Consider the following 21432-nt stretch of genomic DNA (forward strand, 5'->3'; position numbering starts at 1 on the left):
ATTCTCAAAAAGACAATGTTCTGCAAGCCTGAAGAAAAGCTGAACACATAGCAGAAGAACTTGTTAGAAAATAATGATAAAGAATTTCCTGGAAGAACATGTTATTTAAACATTTCTTAAACTTCCAATTATAGTTGTGTAATCTCTTTCCGTAAAGTAAGATTTTAATATTTAAAAGTAACATTTTTTTTGGTTGAAATATTGTGGGTCTTTCTGAAGCGCATCGTCTAGTTTGTAGCATTCTGTGATCCCATAAGAAACAAAAAGATTAACTCTTATATTCATTTGCAGAAAGACAGTTTATCATTCTCAACAGTATTATTTAAAATGGTATATAGCTTTTCAAACTCCCCCTGCCCCCCAACTTCTTCGTCACACCCCCAGTGTGACTTCTGCACCGCGTTTAGGGCTCCCTGCTCCTGCTAAGATAGTGCTGCCATCGTCTCTCTCCAGATGCCATCATGATTATCTACCAGGACCTCATCAGTCATGATGAGATGTTCTCTGACATCTATAACATCTGGAGATCATGGGTGGGTTGTGCCTGGAGGTGGAGGGGAACATGGTTGGTAGGACCAAGGGTAACATTGGTGGATCGTTCATTGGTGGAAATGCCTCCGCTGAAGGTCATGTGTATGAAGGTACCAAAAGCACAGTAATCACTGGTGTTGATGTTGTCATGAACCATCACTTGCAGGAAACCAGCTTCACAAAAGAAGCCTACAAGAAGTACATCAAATGAAATCAATCCAAGGCAAGCTCAAAGAACAGAGGCCAGAAAGAGTAAAACCTTTTATAACAGGGCCTGCAGAACGAATCAGGCACATCCTTGCTAATTTCAAAAATGACCACTTCTTTATTGATGAAAACATGAATCTAGATGGCATGGTTGCCCTGCTGGACTACCGTGAGAGTGGTGTGACCCCACATACGTCCTTTAATGATGGTTTAGAAATGGAAACATGTTAACGAATTTGGGTGTTACTCTGGATGTATCCCCTGTTGTCATAACTGGTGGCTCCTCATCCACACAACACCAGGACTTAGACAAATGGGACTGATGTCATCTTGAGCTCTTCATTGATTTTGACCTTGATTTATTTGGAGTAGAGGCATTGTTTTTAAGAAAAAAAAATACGCATTTAAACTCATTTGAGAGAATGGCCTCTTCGTTTAGTACATATTTAAATCCACCCTGTGTAGTGTCCTGGGGAAGCTAGAGCCTGGTTGTAGACTACTGCTAGAAAGCATAAGACTTCCTGCAGATAAGTCTACAGTGAGAACTACTTCTGGGACTGCAGTATTAAAAACAAGAACCCAAAGTCTTAATTCTGAGTTCAAGTAAACGGAAAGACCATGCTCATAGCTGTGCCAATATTTGAAGTGGATTCTTTACACATTTCATCACCTACAAACAGAAGTAGTGAACTCTGGGAAAGATTACTAAAAGAATAAAAAGAGACTAATACAGTTGGAAGCAAAAACAAAACAAAACAATAGTGTAGGAATGAAGGAGCATTTAAGTGCTATCTTTCTCCTTGACCCTGACTGTTAATTTTTATTTGGGGTTAAAAATGTTCTTGCAGACCTTTTTTCCCACCAGTTTTATTGAGATATAATTGACATATAACATTGTGTAAGCTCAAGGTGTATAATTTGATAATTTGATACACACATACATTACCACAATAAGGTCAGTTAACACATCCTTCACTCACATTATTACCATTTTCTTGTCATGGTGACAACATTAAAGCTTTACTTTCATAGTAACTTAAAAAAAATTTTTTTTAATGTTTATTTATTTTTGAGAGAGATAGAGCATGAGCAGAGGAGGGGCAGAGAGAGAGGGAGACATAGAATCTGAAGCAGGCTCCAGGCTCTGAGCTGTCAGCACAGAGCCCAACATGGGGCTCAAACTCATGAACCGTGAGATCGTGACCTGAGCCGAAGTCAGATGCTTAAGCGACTGAGCCACCCAGGTGCCCCATGGTAGCTTTCAATTTACAGTACAGTATTTAAAACTAGGCATGATGTTGCATATTAGATCCCTGGTAGCATTCTTTTGATACTACTTGGGCATTTATATTTCTGCTTGTTAAAAATTACTAGTTATTAGGGATGATGTAAATATTTCATCTCCTTTAATACTTAGTGCTGTTGTAGCATTTGTGATTACATAATATTTTAAAAAGAAAATTTCATTTGCTGTTAGTTTACAAAAGACATTTCATTATTTTTAAAAGGAATATTTTAAATAGTGTAAAAAAAAGAAACAGTTTACTCCCTCCCTTTTTCTTTTTCAAGCTGTTAATCTTTACTTGGAATTATGGATTTGCTAGTCAGTTTTGATAGTTACTAGTCATTAGATGGAATTTGTGTATATGTGTATGAAAGCATATGCATGTATGTGCATATATATAAACATTATGTAAAATTTTTAAATTTCTCTCCATAAATTTTCAAAATTCTATGAATTACATGAAAAGAGTACAATAAAGCTTTTATTTTTTAAGTTTATTTATTTCTTTTAGTGATCTCTACACTCTCTGTGGAGCTTGAACTCACAACCCTGAGATCAAGAGTCACATGCTCCACCAGCTAACCCAGGCAGGCACCCCAGAACCAAACTGTTCATTAGACTTTTTAGGACTTCTTATTTTTTTTTAATTGAAAAAAGACAGTTGAAAATTGTTAACACACGAATATAGTAAAGGTTGGGGGATTGTATATTTAAAAGTAATATATGCTTTTAGAACTAAATATTTGAAAATTTTTAAAAGAGGAAAGATTGCTTATGAATTTTTTGTTAGATTTTAGGTTTTACCTTTTGATTCCAAGGAATAAATAAATACAAATTAAATTTTGGTATAAATGAAGAAATTGTTATTTATGTGGCATTCATATGTTTTGTTATTTACCTTCAGGCACTGCTGTCACATTAACTTGGGAAAGGAGCAGTAGCTAGAGTAAATTTTCTCTTTTATAATATTTGCTTGAGTGAGTTTTTTTATCCTGGAGTTTAAGAATGATGTTAAAAAAAACCCTTCTGTTTTTCTCCTAGCCTCTTGAATTGCTTTGGCACTCATTAGATGAATGGCTAGTTTTAATAGCTACAGAATTGATGAAAAACAAGAAGGATTCAACGGATATCACTTCTATTTTGCTGAAACAAAAAGGCCAAGATCAAGATGGCACTTCCATTCCTCCATTTGAACCTCCAGGACCTGGGAGCTATGAAAATCTACCCACTGGCACAGGGGAATCTAAACCAGATGCTCTTGGAGGGAAACAGGAAGCCAGTGCAGACTGTCAGGATGTTATTTCTATGACAGCTAACCGGCTAAGTGCTGTCATTCAAGCCTTTTACATGTGCTGTTCTTGTCAGATGCCCCCAGGGTAAGAAGGTTTCTGCTTATTATTTCCTTTTCTGATAGATGAAGAAAAGCTATGATTTTTTTGGTAATTTTAGTAACAAACAATAATTTGTTGATTTTAGGTTCTGTTTTGATCTGTTTTAGGACACTCATCGTACTAATCTAGAATTGGTTTAAAATATTTGAGTTTTAAGCATTATATAAATGATTAACATGTAGAATGGTGAATGTCACTTTGTGCAGGATTACTTAATTTTGTATTCAAAGTGTATAGAGCAGAGATGTTTAAATTTCAAGGTTTTTAAAAAGTCACTGTTCATATCCTCTGTTAATGAAAAGTTCTATATATTTTTTCATCTTATAAATTGACTAGGCATGCCTAGTTTTCCAAACACAGATCTTTTTTTTTCTTCTGCTAGGAGCCAGTCCAATTGTATACATAGTTACCAGATTTGCTTTATCACCAATTTCCGTCCATACGTTCTGATTTTTTTATCCCCCACAGAATGACTTCACCCCGTTTCATTGAATTTGTCTGCAAACATGATGAAGTTTTAAAATGCTTTGTTAATAGGTAAGGCTTTCTTGGATTCATAGATCGCTCTTGTAGGCTTTTCTTTCTTTGCTTACAGTGTTTATCTCAACAGAAATAATGTTTTTTTCTGTTATAATTCAAAAAATGCTCAATGATAAGTAAAAATATAGTAGGTGTAGATTAATATTTTTCTTTTGTTTCAGTATCTATCTCTGAATTTGCATTTCACTTATTCATCCTTCCTGTCCATTTAAACAAAATATATTTTTCTTTTAGAAATCCCAAAATTATATTTGACCACTTTCACTTCCTCCTTGAATGTCCTGAGTTGATGTCAAGATTCATGCATATCATAAAAGCACAGGTAGAGATTTCTCTTAATCTTGTTTTTAGTCTGTCTAATGAAAATTAGTTTTTTAATTTGAATACTTTTTAGTGAAATAATTATTATACTTGAGACCTCTTGCTAGAAGAGGAGTGAAATTACCTTATTCTTTACTTCAGTATGTGGAATTACATTAATATGTTACATTAGTATGAGGGGCATTTTTTTATCTTCAAGAAGTGTGTACTGAGTGTCCAGTGTGTGCAAAAGCTTGTGCAAAGACAACAGAACACATTGCCACATTTCCTGAAATGAGTTTTATGGAGCATTAGTCCTATAAGGCTGATGGTCCTTGAGGAAAGGATTTTATCCCTAAATACGTTTGGAAAATACAATATGCCCTGTTGGAGATTTGTAAAGCGTATCAGCAGCTTGTTAAAAGGCTTTGAGAAACCATTTGGTAAAAATAGTGATTTAACTTTCTTAATCCTCCAAATTTATTTGACCTGAGATCCTTTCCCCCACCAGGGTTCATTCCACATATCTCATGTTTCGTGAAACATGCTAGGGAAAAGTTCTTTTGCTACTTACTAGCTATGTAATTTTGGGCACATTTCCAACATCCTTGAGCCTTGGTTTCTTCATTTATAAAATAGAGATAATGACACCAACCTCAAAAACTATTGTGAAGAATAAATTTTAAATAATAACTGGTATGTATGTTCAATAAATGGCAGTTATTTGGGGATAGAAAGCATATGTCCTTTCTCCACAAAGATCTTAATTCAGTCTAGCAGGTAAGATAATAAATGTACCTATAAAAGAGTAATTACATCATCATCTGACTGCTTAGGACTTTAAGGGAGGAAGACTTTGCTTCTGCCTGCTATAGTCAAGGAAACTTTTAAAAAGAGGAGGTGGATTTTATGCTGGACCTTGAAAAACATTGCAAAATTTTGCTTGGAGTGAATTGGGTAGATGAACATTCTAGCCAAGATATGGTCCAGGGCTTGTAGATGAAGAAGTGTATAAAATTACAATGGTTGAAACAGAAATGTTGTGTAGGTGAGGAGTGAGGTGTAATTCTGGAAAGGTAGGTTGGGGTCACGCTGTGTTAAGCCTTGATTGCCAGATTGAAGAATCTTCTTTGTTTTCTAGGCTGTCAGCAGCCCCTGATAACTTTTCATTCAGGAGAATGATATGATCCTGGCAAAAATTTTAAAAAATAATTTGTCAGAAGTGTAGGACAGACTGGAAGCTGTGGTTTGGTTAGTAATCATAAGGTAGATATTATAGGTGTTTTTAAATCTTTTTAGGGACACTGGCCCTTTCAGAAATTAAACCTAAGAACTAATTCTTATAAAATTATACACCTGTATATAAGTATCCTTTTGACATGTGTTAAAAATGATAATGTGAAAGAGAAGATAGTAATAATAACATTTCTTGAATGCTGACTCTAATTAGGTCAGTTACCATATATTTGCTTTACTTGGGTTATTTTCATAGCAATCATCGAGATGGGTACTCTTGAACTGAAGAGATTATGTAACTTGTTTAAGTCATTCAGCTACCAAGTGGGAGAACCAGGATTTAAGGGTCTGTCTGGTTTTTAAGTTCATTTTCTTAATCTAAACTATGTGACTCCATTCTAGGGCAAATGAAATTATAGGTGTAAGAAGCTTTTAGTTTTTGAAAGAGATAGTTTGCTATTCTTAATATTATCTCTGCTTTTATTATCTTTTATTATCTCTGCATTTATTTTCCTCTTCCCTTCCTGAACAATTTAGTCAAAAGCATCTGCATTAAGAGGTCCACTGTTTTTACCTATAGAGGAAGTTTTGTTGCCTGGCCAGAGTGAGGAAGGTGTTCACATGCATAATGGCCTAATGTGTGGTTTTGGAGCATGGGTGTGGTAAGGAGGTTGTCTGTGTAGAAGAGGGGCTCAGCATGGAGTATGTGAGTTGGAAGAGCATATGGAGGATGTCCAGCATGGAGGGCGGTGACAGTTGCTCAGAGTAGACTGACAGAGCCCAGGTAGGGTAGAGGGCATCGGTGTAGTAAAGTATGCATGTCCGTGACAGGAGATTGGTTATACAGAGGGTGGGCCAGTTCATCAAATAAGTAAGTATACTTCATATGGGAGCCTGGTTTCTCAGTGTTGGAGAGAGGAGTTACAAAATGGAGAACAGAATGAACCATACGCTGTTGGATTAGAATTGGACGTATCAGTGTGAACTTACAGTTTTCAGTGTAGATTGATAGATATAGCAAACCTGGCACCCAGTTCTTGGCTTCTGAACACCGTTCTCAATTAACCAGTGCTGTTTGGAGAAATGGCTTATTTCACGGCTGAGTCAGGGAACGTACAAGATGAGCCTGGAACCTCTTATAATGCAAGAAAGTTTCTCGAAGAGTGATAGGATTATGTCAGAATGACACAGAACCAACTTGAATGGACTCCACTGGCAAAGCTAAATGATGTGAACATCTGAATAAATAATGATGGCAAAATATTACAAATAAAATTGGAACCCATAAGTCTATATTGAAAAAATTAATGAATAAATGGAAAGTTTGATGAAGCAGGGAGTATGTTTACAGTCTCAAAGTATCTACTGAAAGAATGGTTAAAAATTACAGAGATTAAAAACTACAGTGGAAAAACTTGGCAGTGATCAAAACAGACATATCAGTGTGCCAGCTGATAGGATGCACTGAGACTGGCATCACTTTTATATTCCTGCCAAAGATGTACACCCTGAATTTAATCTTGAGAACATCAGACTAACTCTAGAGGAGGGACATTCTCCAAAATAACTGACCTGCAGTTTTTATAAATTTTTTTTTAATGTTTTTATTTATTTTTGAGACAGGAGAGACAGAGCATGAGCAGGGGAGGAGCAGAGAGAGAGGGACACACAGAATCTGAAGCAGGCTTCAGACTCTGAGCTGTTAGCACAGAGCCCGATGTGGGGCTCGAACTCAAGGACCGTGAGATCATGACCTGAGCCGAAGTCGGATGCCCAACTGACTGAGCCACCCAGGCACCCCATGACCTGCAGTTTTTAAAACTATCAATCAAGGTCATGAAAATTACGAACACACCGAAGAACTGTACTGGAGTGAAAGAGACATGACAGTTAAATGCAATTCATCAGTCGCGACGCTATGAAGGATATTATTAGGAAATTGGTAAAACTTGAAATGGGGTCTAAGGATTAGCTATAGTAATGTACCAGGGTTAATTTCTTGATTTTGATGGTTGTTACCTGGTTATGTAGGAGGATTCTCTTGTTTGTAGGAAATACAACACTGAAGTATTTAAGGATGACTGGATTTCATGGTGGCAGCTTACTCTCATATAAGGGAAGAAAAATACTTGTACTCTACTGTACTTAGAAATTTTCTGTAACTTGGAGGCAGAAAATAAGAAGGGTAAAAAAAAAAAAAAGCAATTACCTGGGGTAAGGGGTTGAATTCTTATTCTATTGGTGGCTAAAGGAAGAGACGTTTTGTATGGCTGTACAAATGCTATTAAGAGGAGCCTGTAATCAGTCTTGTGAATTATTTTATGGAAGTACAGGTACTCAGAAAGTTTATATACAAAAACGTGCCCTTCGGCTTTGTAGTTGTATATAAATGTGTTTTGATCTTCCAGATATCTTATTAGCTTTTGAAGATAACATTTTGTACGTTTTAATGTTCATTTGAATTACTTTAAAAAATGCCATTTGCTTTTATTTCTTGGTTCATATTTTATAGATAGTATCTTACAATAGGGGAATACATTTTCTGTCATGTTAAATAATTTTAACATTATTCCAAATGATAATAAGAACAATATGTATTTATTGAGCATTCTGAGTCTTGAGTATTTCCTCAAGTTACTTAACTAACCTTTTATTGCTTCACTTTTCTCTTCTGTGAAATGGGGATGATAAGAGTCCCTTTTTCTCTTAGTGTTGTGAGAATTACATGTGAAAGTACATGTGAAGTACTTAAAACAGTACCTGTTCACATCCATAGGTGCTTTAATAATTGTTAGCTAATTAATGGTTATAGTTATGATTCTTAGGATCTCTATTTGCATTATTTCATTTAATCCTCATAGTTAGCCCTTGAAATATTTTCCCTATTTTACAGGTGGGAAAGCAAGTTCTGAGAGGTTTACTAATTTCCCTAAGGTCATAAACTTAGTAGTGACAGAGCCAGTATTCCAAACCATGTGTATCAAACTTCAAAGCCCCTACATAAATACATTACTTCTGTGTAATTTTTTTTTTCTTACCAGAGTTTTAGAAATAATCAGCATTAAAACTGAAAGCACTTTATATTCTAGTTTATTAAAATTTATATGCCCAGAAGTTTTATAACAACAGCAATGCTTTATTCAGAATGGAAAGACTACTAGAAGTATGAACAAGATTATACATTTAACTTTATTATTTTTAACACATACATCTTTTTCTGTTATTTCATTTTTTGTTTCAAGTTTTTATTTAAATTCCAGTTAGTTAACATATAGTGTAATATTGGTTTCAGGAGTAGAATTTAGTGATTCATCCTTACATATAACACCCAGTGCTCATCTCAAGTGCATTTCTTATTACCCATCACCCATCTGGCTCAATCCCTGCTCATCTACCCTCTGTCAATCTCAGTTTGTTCTCTATAATTAAGAGTCTCTTATGGTTAGCTTCCCTCTTTTTTTCCCCTTTCCCCTATGTTTATCTGTTTTGTTTCTTAAATGCACAGATGAGTGAAATCATGTGGTATTTGTCTTTCTCTGATGGACTTGTTTCACTTAACATAATACCCTCTAACTCCATCCACGTCGTTGCAAATGGTAAGATTTCATTCTTTTTGGTCAAGTAATATTCCATTGTGTATATATACCACATCTTCTTTATCCATTCATCTGTCGATGGACATTTGGCCTCTTTCCATAATTTGGCTATTGTTGATAATGCTGCTGTAAATATCAGGGTGCGTGTGTCCCTTCAAATCAGTATTTTTGTATCCTTTGGGTAAATACCTACTAGTGCAATTGCTAATTCATAGTGTAGCTCTAATTTTAGCATTTTGAGGAACCTCCATACTGTTTTCCAAAGTGGCTGCACCGGTTTGCATTCCCACCAGCAGTGTAAGAGGGTTCTACTTTCTCTGCATCCTCACCATCACCTGTTGTTTACTGTATTGTTAATTTTAGCCTTTCTGACTGGTGTGAGGGGGTATCTCATTGTAGTTTTGATTTGTATTTGTCTGATGATGACTGATGTTGAGCGTCTTCTCATGTGTCTGTCAGCCATCAGTTGTCTTTGGAAAAATGTCTATTCGTGGCTTCTGCCCATTCCTTTTTTTTTTTTGTAGGCTTCACACCTAGCACAGAGCCCAAAGTGAGGCTTGAACTCAGGACCGTGAGTTTAAGAGTCGGACACTTAACTGACTGAGCCACACACGCACCCCTCTTCTGCCCGTTTCTTAACTGGATTATTTGGTTTTTGGGTGTCGAGTTTGATAAGCTCTTTATAGATTTTGGATACCAACCCTTTATCAGATATGTCATTTGCAAATATATTCTCCCATTCCATCAGTTGCCTTTCACTTTTGCTGATTGTTTTCTTTGCTGTGCAGAGGCTTTTTATCTTCATGAAGTCCAAATAGTTCATTTTTACTTTTGTTTCCCTTGCCTCCAGTGATGTGTCTGGTACGAAGTTGCTTCAGCTGAGGTCAAAGAGGTCGCTGCCTGTGTTCTCTTCTAGGATTTTGATTGTTTCCTGTCTTACATTTAGGTCTTTCTTCCATTTTGAATTTATTTTTGTATATAGTGTAAGAAAGTGGTCCAGGTTCCTTCTTCTGCTTGTTGCTGTCCAGTTTTCGCAACACCACTTGTTCAAGAGATGGTTGTTTTTCCATCGGATATTCTTTCCTGCTTTGTCAGTGATGAGTTAACCATATAGTTGTGGGTCCATAAATAAATCCCACTTGACCATGGTGAATAATTCTTTTAATGTACTGTTGAATTCAATTTGCTAGTATGGTGAGAATTTTTGCATCCATGTTCATCAGGGATATTGGCCTGTAACTCTCCTTTTTAGTGGGGTCTTTGGTTTTGGAATCAAGGTAATCCTGGGCTTGTAGAATGAGTTTGGAATGAAGGTTTTCTTTCCATTTCTATTTTTTTGGAACAGTTTGGGAAGAATATGTATTAACTCCTTAAATTTTTGGTAGAATTCCCCTGGGAAGCCATCTGGCCCTGCACTTTTGTTTGTCGGGAGATTTTTGATCACGGATTCAATTTCTTTGCTGATTATGGGTGTGTTCAAATTTTCTATTTCTCCCTGTTTCAGTTTTGGTAGCTCATATGTTTCTAGGAAATTATCTATTTCTTCCAGATTGCCCAATTGGTTGGCATATAATTTTTCATAATATTCTCTTACAGTTGTTTGTATTTCCGTGGTGTTGATTTTGATCTCTCCTCTTTCATTTGTGATTTATCTATTTGAGTCCTTTCTCTTTTCCTTTTTATAAGTCTGTCTAGGGCATTATTAATTTTATTAATTCTTTCAAAGAACCAGCTCATAGTTTAATCCATCTGTTCTGTGTTTTGTTGTTGTTGTTGTTATTTTTATACCAGTTATTTCTGCTCTAATCTTTATTATTTTCCTTCTTCTGCTGGCTTTAGTCTTTATTTGCTGTTCCTTTTCTAAGGTTAGGTTGTGTATTTGAGACTTTTACTTACTTCTTGAGGTAGACCTGTATTGCTATATACTTCCCTCTTATACCACTTTTGCTGCATTCCAAAGGTTTTGGAGTGTTGTGTTTTCATTTTCATTTGCTTCCACATATTTTTAAATCTTTATCTTTAATTTTCTGGTTGACCCTTTCATTCTTTAGTAGGATGTTCTTTAACTTAACGTCCATGTATTTATGTATTATGGTCTTTCCAAGTTTTTTCTTGTGATTGATTTCAAGTTGTGGTCTGAAGTCCACAGTGTTGTGGTCTGAAAATATGCATGGTATGATCTCGATCTTTTTGTACTTGTTGAAGCTTGATTTGTTACTCAGTATGTGGTCTGTTCTGGAGAATTTTCCATGTGCACTCAAAAAGAATGTGTATTTTGTTGCTTTAGGATGAAATGTTCTGAATATATATGCTAAATCCATCTAGTCCAGTGTGTCATTCAAAGCCATTGTTTCCTTGTTGATTTTCTGTTTGTATGATCTGTTTATTGTTGTAAGTGGGGTATTAAAGTCCCCTTCTATTATTGTATTGTTATCATGAGTTTCTTTATGTTTGTTATTGATTTGTGTATTTGGGTTCTCTCAAGTTGGAGGCATAAATACTTAGAATTGGTAGATGTTCTTATTGGTTAGACCCCTTAATTACGACACAGTGTCCTTCTTCATCTCCTGTTACAGTCCTTAGTTTAAAATGTAGTTGGTCTGATATAAGTATGGCTACTGTGGCTTTCTTTTGACATCTATTAGCATGTAAATGGTTCTCCATTCCCTCACTTTAAATCTGCAGGTGTCTTTAGATCTAAAATGAGTCTTTTGTAGGCAACATGTTGTTTGTTTATTTGTTTGTTTTATTTTTTAATCCATTCTGATACCCTGTGTCTTTTGATTGGAGCATTTATTCTCTTTATATTCAGCGTTATTACTGATAGATACAAATTTAGTGCCATTGTTTTACCTATAAAGTCAGTGGTTCTGGAGATTTTTCTCTGTTACTTTCTAGTCTTTGTTGCTTTTGGTCTTTCCTAGTCAAAGGGTCCCCTTTAATATTCTTGTAGGGCTTGTTTAGTGGTCATGAACTCCTTTAGTTTGCTTGTCTGGAAAGTTCTTTAAGTCTCCTTCTATTCTAAATGGCAGCCTTGATGGATAAAGTATTCTTGGCTGCATGTTTCCCAATCAGCACATTGAATATATCATGCCACTCCCTTCTAACCTGTCAAGTTTATGTGGAGAGATCTGTTGCTAACTTTGTCTTTCCTTGTCGGTTAGGGATTTCCTTTCCCTTGCTGCTTTCAGAATTCTTTCCTTATCTCTGTGTTTTGCAAATTTTACTAGGATATATCTTGGTGTTGGCCTGCTTTTGTTGATTTTAATGGGTGTTCTCTGTGCCTCCTGGATTTGGGTATCTATTTCCTTCCCCAGTTGAGGGAAGCTTTCAGCTATAATTGCCTAAATGAAACTCTGCTCCTTTTCCCCTCTCTTCTTCTGAGAGTCCTATGATGTGAATGTTATTATGCTTTATGGAGTTGCTGTGTACCCTAAGTTTATATTCATGATCCAGTATTTTTCTCTCCCTCTTCTTTTCAGCTTCAGTATTTTCTGCAATTTTATCTTCTATATCATGTGTTTCTATACTTCTTCCATTCTTGTGGTCATTATAGTCTGTTAGTTTTGCATCTCAGTTACAGCATTTTAAAATTTCAGCCTAACTAGTTTTTAGTTTTTTTTTTTTAACTCTGTGGTAAGGATCTCTTTGGTTTCTTCTTTGCTTTTCTTAAGCCCAGCTAGTATCCTTATGATTGTTGTTTTAAAATCTGGTTCCGGCATATTACTTATATCATTTTTGATTAGCTCCCTGGCCATGACCTTATTTTGTTCTTTTGGGATGAATTCCTTCCTCTTGGCTTTTTGTCTAGGTATTCTGTATATTAGGAAAACCTGTTATGTTTCCTGCTCCTGAGAGTAATGGCTATATTAAAAAGAGATCACATACTGTCCAGGGTCTGATGCTTCAGGAAGTATTTCTGGTATATGCTGTGTGCACTCTGCTGTTGTGTTTTGGCTCCTCTTTCCTTGAGGTCAGTCTTTTGCAGAATTTCTCCTTGCCTGCACTGGGGGAGTATTTGGACCTTGTCCACTATACGGTGAGTTTTATCTAGATATGTTTTGATCTGTATTATAAAAGGGGCTAGATCCTGTTTCCCCTAGAGCTGAAGCTTTGCCGGACTCTATGGTCATTAGATTTGGTGGGTGTGGGAGGTTTGTGCTGGTCTTCTGGGGGAGGGTCCCACTGCTGATCTGACTCTCAGGCACACTTGCTTTAGTAAAAAAGCACCTGCAGGGCGCCTGGGTGGCTCAGTCAGTTGAGTGTTGACTCTTGATTTTGGCTTAGGTCATGGTCTCACAGTTTGTGGGATTGAGCCCCGCATCTGATGCTGTGTTGGCAGCAGGGAGCCTGTTTGAGATTCTCTCTGTGTCCCTCCCCAACGTGTGAGCTCTGTCTCACGCTCTTTCTCTCTCAAAATAGATAAATGAAACATTAAGAAGACACCTGCGGAGCGCAGGGGGCACAGAGCTTGGTGCAAGCAGCTGAAGCCTCCACTGTGGGCTCTGTGCTGTTCACTGGAATTTGATGGATGGAGGTAAACATAGGGTCACCTGGCTCTCTCCTCCCCCGGTGGGAGAGTTTGCACCTGCCGCTGTTCAGGAAACCCTCACAGAAGAGCAAACAGTCTCTCCTCGTTTGTCACAGGTTCCCTCAGATCCCTGCCTTCACTCTGTCTGTGTCCAAACCGTCTGCTCACCCGGCAGCCCTGTGCTCCTGTGTTCTATCTCAGGTGTGCCAACTGGATTTCAAAACTCCAAATTTTAGGGACCCAGCAAGGACTTTCTCTGATCCTCTGGGGCAGGGTCTTTCTACACTGTGTCTGGTGCTGTTTTGTCCCAGAAGGGCAGTTGCACAGGGACTTGGAGTTTATGGTCACATGCAACAAAAAGCCAGCGTCCAGGTTAGTGGCCCACAGCAGGCGTCTCCGCTCCTGTGCCAATGAATGGGGTAGCTCAGTGTTGCCCACTGGCTCATTTGTCCCTGGAGAGGCAGTGCTTCCTCTTCAAAATCCACTCCAGCAAGGGGAACTGTCTCTCCCAGTGCCACCCAGGGGATCCTCAGGCCACACTCTGCTCCCACAGTGAGGGCCTCTGCCCTACATTCCACAGAAGCACCTCTGTACCCTCCAGTCTCCATCCAGTGATAGTGGGGACTTCTAAAACTTCAGACTTTGAACTCTGCTGCTTGTAAAAACTTGCGACTATCAGTTCCTCTTGTTTTCCCTCTCAGTGGTTTGGGGCAAGTATCTTTTCTTTGCAGTGCCCTGCACAAGAGAGAGGGTGCTCTCTTTCTCTCTCTCTATTTCTCTCCTCTCTCCCTGATCAGGGCTCCTTCCTCTCTGCAGCATTAGGGATTGTTTTCTCCCCCAAATCACGTCTCCACACCTCCTACCTTCCATGATGTGACCTCTTTTTTCCCTCTAGTTGTGCAGTTTGTTCTCTCAGTCCTCAGATCTGTTTCCTTCATATTCAGAATGATTTGATATTTATCTAGCTGTGTTCGAGGAACGAGGCAAGCATAAGGTCCTCCTACTATTCTGTCATCCTTTTTTTTTTTTTTAAATTTTTTAACGTTTATTTATTTTTGAGACAGAGAGAGACAGAGCGTGAACAGGGGAGGGGCAGAGAGAGAGGGAGACACAGAATCTGAAACAGGCTCCAGTCTCTGAGCTGTCAGCACAGAGCCTGATGCGGGGCTCGAACTCACAGACCGTGAGATCATGACCTGAGCCGAAGTCGGACGCTCAACCGACTGAGCCACCCAGGCGCCCCAACTATTCTGTCATCTTAACTCAACTTAACAACTTATTTTTTTTTAAGTTTATTTATTTAAGTAATCTCTACACCCAACATGGGGCTTGAACTCATGACCCTCAGATCAAGAATCACATGATCTGACTGAGCCAGCCAGATGCCTTTATACATTTAACTTTTAAAAAGAATCTGCCCTTTCTTAGTGAAAGAGCAGACATTAAAAAGCAGAATTTGGGGCACCTGGGTGGCTCAGTCAGTTAAGTATCCAACTCTTGATTTCGGCTCAGGTCATGATCTCACTGTTCGTGAGTTTGATCCCCCCCCCACTCCCCACCGTCATGCTCTGCACTGATACCATGGAGCCTGCTTAGGATTCTCTCTTTTCTCTCTCTGCCCCTCCCCTTTGTGCTCACATGCTCTCTCGCTCTCTCTCAAAATAAAATAAATAAAAGGCAGAAGTTAATCTTTCACCAGTTATCTTCACAACAGTATTTTTACTAAGAATTAATAAAAAGTGATATTTAAGCCTTTTGAGGATAAACTAATTCTTAGTTTAGCTCAGATGAAAAATTTACTGGTGTCCTGTAAATTTCCTGTAAGATAACCTCTTTGTGGTCTTGTGTATTGATTATATTTATTTCTTGAAACTCTTGGCTTTGTGGTATTACACCACCCTGGTCCTCCTTTGACTTTTCTAGCTTTGTGTATCATTTGGCCAAGCAGATTCTCAGTCCTGACCTGTAATCATAAACTCCATTATTGGTGTTTGTTCCCTATATCTTTAATCTCTTGAACAATAGACCTTACCTTGTGTCCATCTTCAGCTTTGTTCATTACTTTCTTTCTAGTGCTTTAGCTGTGGTACTTTCCAGTACTTATTTCCAAGCTCGTAGTAGTTACATCCCAAATAACCTGAAATTCAGAATATATAAAACCTCATTCATTATCTCTTCACCTCTGCTTCCTAGGAGTTTAGAGGTAGATTGTGAGAGGAGGGTTTTCCCCCTCTAAGCTGTTTCTATCATTAAGTTCTATCTCTAGAGATTTTCTCTTACTTTTCATCTTTATTCAAAGAAGTCATGTCTCATTTCCTTTTTGTTCCTCTTTCATCCCATGACCCACACATTATCACCCAGTACTTAATATTTTAACTGTTGCCTAGACAGTCTCCTTTTATTCTGGTGCAACTCACATTTTAATAACCACATTTACCATGTTATTCCTCTGACCAAATACAGTAGCCCCTGTATCCTTCACTTGATTCTCAGGATCCATAATTATGTCATCAATGTACTTGCAACAAACTTATTTCCTTCATGATGTGCAGGAATAGAACTCTGGTTATGCCAGCTACCTTCACTTCATCTTCCAGAAAGACAGTTTCTCCTTCTGTGCCTTTCTCCTTGACTCCCTTATCCTGGTGTGCTCTCTTTTCTCCGTGCTTGAGTAAATCTTACCCAGCTTTATATTCCAGTCCAAACTGTGACCTCATGAAAGCTTTGTACTCTCCTCATCTTTGCAGTCTGTAAATTCTTAGTGCACTGTAGTCTTCACTTAATGGTTTAGAACTTGATATTATATATGTATTGTTTGTTTTATGCTAGTCTTACCTCTTTTAACTGTATTAAATCATTTTTAACAATGAAATTGAGATTTTAAAGCTCATATGTTCCCTGCAGTGTTGGCACTTAGTAGGTATGCAATACTGCCTGATTAATCATAAAAATTATGCTTATCTGGCAAATGAATAAAAGGTAGAGATTTCTTTACTGTTCAAGAGATCTTATTTTTCAGTTTTGCGGGTGGAGGAAGGGAAGAAAAAAGGTAACAGTTCCTTTTTAGTTGCCTTATATATTCGGTTGTGTGTTAACTCTCAGCTTACCAATAACCAGTGTTGTGGCTGGACCAGCCTTTGTGGTTCTGAACCCTTCAACAGTAGCCATCAGGAGACTTTGAAAATGAAGGTTTATTACTTACAGGACTTGAAAATTACTCAGCATACCTGAGGCCACGCGGTGAGGTCACTCGTACAGAGAGAAAGAGCATAAGCACGCCTGAGCCTGGGGTTCTGCTTTTATTGGGGTTGATGTGGGGGTCTAGGGTTTTGAAGGCTCATTTTTTACTGGTGAATTTAAAACGTTAGAGAAGGAATTTAAAGCACAGGAAGAGAAAAAACAAGTGGCCCAAATGGTTAGTTATTAAAATTAACCAAGATTTCTAAAACAAAGGAATCTCAGTGTGAGGAGATGGCCTGGCTCTGTATCTAGTTTTGTAGCTGTGTCCCATACCCCCACCCCCCTCCCCCCATTCTCCCCCTTCAGATAGTCCATCTTTGAAGTGGCTGCCACAGCAATCAAAGTTTAAGTCAGGCCCTTGCATTATGAAAAGGCAAACACCCCAAACAAGTGTCAGTATTTGTAGTCCACTCTGAGGCATCAGAGTCAATGGTGAGGGCCTTAACTGCCTGGGTAGCAGATATAAGTCTTTTGTAGGGCATGTGTAAAACCCAGTACACATCTAAATAGCACATTGTAATAGCAAAACTTAATAATTATACAGGCAGTAGTCTGATATCCAGTCTGTAGCCATTGTCCCAAATTTGAAAGGTCCAGCTATGAAAATAGATCAGTTAAATAGTTGTATCTCATTTCAGGAGGTGGTCTTGCAAGTGGATTCCCAAAGTTAGGCCTATATTTGCAAGAAATCAGGTATTTAATAAGAGGCATTTCTATGGAGTAAAGGAAAAATAAAGGCTAATGGTTGAAGCAAATTGTAAACCGAATCTGAATCTGGAGGGCAGGATTCCTAGATGTTAGGGTCAAAACAGCTGTGCAGTTTGAATTTTTGTGATGATGACATCAGGTGTTCAGGCAAACTCTTTATTGCCCACATAGCAACAGACATGAAGATTGTATATGAGATTGTGATGATTTCTCTGAAGTGTATATCCAGTTATTCCATTCTAGCTCTCGTTGTTTTAGAGAAAGGCAATTTTAGTTCTCAATGATTCCAAGTCACAAGGGTGGGAGAAAAACTGGACATGTTAGTTTGGGGAGTTGTAGCCAAATACTGGAAGAAACTAGAAGAATTTATGATCCATTTCAATTTACAGGTAAAAAACAAAACCTCAAGGACAATTAAAAGCACTTAAATCTGATATCTGGAAAGGCATATTACTGAAACAGAATTAGGTCTTTCTGCAGTCACCCCCATTTCTATCAGAGATCAGGAAAATAAGGCTCAAGTGTTTGTAAAATAAGTCCAGTCTCTTTAAACTTGGCCTGGTTATTTACATAAGTGCGGCATGAATAGCTATTGACCATGATTAACCATATAGACTCTTTTAATTCAGCTTTGCTGAATTTTTCATAAGGAGTCATACATTGAACTTGTAGATGCTTCTCAAGGCTATGAAACCAAGCCAAAGACTTGGATGTCAGACTTCATCTGTAATACAGATAGATTGGGGTGAATTCCTCATTTTTTGAGGCTCTCAACTATTCTGAGGTTCCTGGGCCTGCCAGGAAGTGACCTTCTTCACTTACCTGGTAAGGCTGCTGGGAACCCTGTATGTAAGGCACCAGACTTTCCCTAGGGGCCTTACTGGTTCCATAAAGTCAACCTTAATTTTTTAAAACTATCTGGTCATATCTGAATCTATGTATGTCTCTCTCAACTATGACATTCCATTCAAAGCCTTGGTAATGTAACCATTGTTTCCAGTTGTGTCCTGGTACGAGGAGAACAGATTCTTAAGTGAACATATGCAAATAATTGTACTGCTGTGAAAGTATAGTCACTGAGAGTTTCCGAATTCTGGAGGGATCAGATGGAGGGAAAAAGTGATTGTTTCACCTTTGTTCACAAAGGTATATATTTTACCAAATTGCTGTAAGTCATAGCTAGCTTAAGAGAAAACGTTTCCTTCCATCTGGAAAACAGAAGATTAAAGAACCAGCAATATTTCAAACAAAACTCATAAAAAATTATAATTATTCTCTTCAGTTCATTCAGTCCTAGTGATTCTTGGTCGTGATCTTTTTTTTAGCAGTTTTATGAATTTAGTTTTTCCTTAGAGTTCTGTCCGTTCTTACCTAGTTTAGTGGTACGATCTGAAAGTTATCAGAAACCTGGGCTTGTCAAATTCCTTTCCAGGAATCTCCTTGAAGATGAAGCATTTGTGCAAAAGCATCAGAGTGAAACAGTAACTTCTGTAAATGATAAAAGACTTAAGAGTGCTTACATTTAAAGCTCTGATGAGAGTTAATTATAACACCGCTGACAAGGAAATTTGGCTATTTCTGTGCCACACGTTTTAAGATGATAACTGGAAATGATGACTGATAACATTTCATATCAGATTTTTAGGAATTTTATAGAATTTCTGGAACACTTACATTAATAGCATATATCCATACAAGGATATCCATAAGGAGGGTTTAGTGTTATTTCTTATTTGATAATGCTTCTCTTATAATTTAACATATCAAATAAACCTAGTTAATTCATCATCTCTCTTTTTATAAGGAAAGTAAAGAGATCTTTTGAGATGTTCCAGGGGTTCCCTAGGAAATCCCAGAGTTATTTCCACGTTAAAAGGACTTGATGTAGAATTTGATTTGGGGAACGTTGTCAAAAATATCAAAAGGTTTTAGACACTTGAGTGAATAGGATCACAGATGATTATGAAACAATACTTAATTATCTACTTAAGTGACAAAAGATTGTATTTTTTAAATTAGTTTTTAAATGTTTTCATTTATTTTTGAAAGTGAGACAGAGCACGAGCAAGGGAGGGGCAGAGAGAGGGAGACACAGAATCTGAAGCAAGCATCAAGCTCTGAGCTGTCCGCACAGAGCCTGATGAGGGGCTTGAACCCATGAACCATGAGATCATGACCTGAGCTGAAGTAGGAAGCTTAACTGACTGAGCTACCCAGGTACTGCAGTGACAAAAGATTTTAAAGGCAAATATAGAAGGTTACATAGTTGTGAGCAAAATTCAGCTCCTTTAATATTGAAAAGACTGTTTGCTTAAGTAATCAAAGATCTGATTAAGACACATGAAACAGGTTAATTATTTTGATAAAACACAAAATCTTTGCTTTCTAGCTAGATTACTTGAAAGATAAGGCAAAACCTTTCATAATCTATTATCAAGAGCTGACCAGTACTCCCAAGAAAACTTTGTCCTTATAGCAGATGAAAGAAAATTATATAAGCACAGTATTGATTTTAAAGCTTACTATTTTAAAAACCATCATTTATAACAACAATTCAGTTTTAGCCAACTTGACCGCACAAGGTAAAATTCTTTTCTCTTTCTTCTCAACTTTCTATACCATTTTGTGCTTTATTTTCCTCTTTCCCATTCTGAAAAAAACAATTTTAAGGCAAATTGCTTTCTTTTTCCTTAGCAAAAATACATCTTCATACCTCATACCTTCTCTTAGCTGAAGATACATCCTACTTTTCTTGCATGCAGAGATGTTTCCCTTATTATTTCTAGTAGCTGTAATTATATATATTATTTAGAATTCTTAGCCCTTAGAAATCTTAATTTCTCACAAAAAGTAAGAAGTAAAACTTGTGAATTATTATATCAGCATTCTTTAGACTGGCAAATTTGTGACTATATTTCATAATTTCTATAAACATACATTTCCTCGTAGTACAGCTTAGCAGTGTGGTGGCACAAGACACATTTACTAACAGACCCAAATATCTTTAGTTCCTCTGTAATAAGAGGTCAAAAGTAGGTCAACTTAGGCTTGTTTTGCAATTAATATTTCAGTATTTTATCTTATTTGGAAATGATTTAGATAATCAGTGAATTCCTTTCATTTAATTTAGCAAAATTCTGAGGGTGGAAGTTAACAAAAATTTTAGAAACTACTTTTAAGTAGACATGTCATCACATAAATATTGCTGAAAAGTTCGCTCAGAAACTCTTATCTCATTTAACATTTATCTAAATCACTCGATCACAGCAATTATGTTTAGACTACCCATGAAAAACTTCTTTAGACAGTAGACAAAGGTAAACCACCATCCCAAGCTATTTTTCTTGCTGACAAATTTTATAAGATATAACATGAATTTATTTGACTAGTAAACCCAGGTAGAGTAAGTTTTTTATCTGAATTATACTTAACGCAATTAATTATATTAATATGATCTGCATTATATTTACTATATATAATATACATGAACAGTATAATTTTATAATATAAATGAATTAGATATAACTTGCAATATACTGAATATCTATGTGTCTGAAGACATACTTTTTTTAATTAAACCAAATTTAAAGTAGCTTTTACTTACCAGAGATTATTCCAGATCATGTGAACTTGAAAATATTTGAGTTAGTTTCAGTATTTCTGAGTTTTAGGAATACTTATTTCCTAAGTGCTTATTTTTAAGCCAGTGAAATAGTTCTTTTACAAATTAATTTGGTGATCCTGTCTCTGGAGGTAGAGAGAAAAAAATCACATATACATAACATACCCATAGACATACATGAACATGCAGACAGACATAGAGACCTGTAGCTTCCATTTCAGCATTCTAGCCATGAATCAGGTACA

General features: G+C 37.0%; 1 protein-coding gene and 1 pseudogene across 4 annotated transcripts in view; both read left to right on the forward strand.

Annotated features, from left to right (window-relative positions):
• Nucleotides 1-21432, forward strand: part of HACE1 (HECT domain and ankyrin repeat containing E3 ubiquitin protein ligase 1) — a 122666-nt gene that overhangs the window by 60920 nt on the left and 40314 nt on the right. For all 4 annotated transcript variants that reach the window (XM_047102212.1, XM_047102214.1, XM_047102213.1 and 1 more), the window contains 3 exons: nucleotides 3065-3399; nucleotides 3883-3951; nucleotides 4189-4276. In XM_047102212.1, the coding sequence (XP_046958168.1) occupies nucleotides 3065-3399; nucleotides 3883-3951; nucleotides 4189-4276 (492 nt within the window). The remainder of the gene's footprint in view (nucleotides 1-3064; nucleotides 3400-3882; nucleotides 3952-4188; nucleotides 4277-21432) is intronic.
• On the forward strand, nucleotides 462-969 carry LOC124528552 (translationally-controlled tumor protein-like; annotated as a pseudogene).

The sequence above is a fragment of the Lynx rufus genome, unplaced genomic scaffold (assembly GCF_022079265.1).
Source record: "Lynx rufus isolate CCGP_SWC_20201006 ecotype Redwood Valley unplaced genomic scaffold, mLynRuf1.p SCAF_6, whole genome shotgun sequence".
NCBI classification, from domain to species: domain Eukaryota; kingdom Metazoa; phylum Chordata; class Mammalia; order Carnivora; family Felidae; genus Lynx; species Lynx rufus.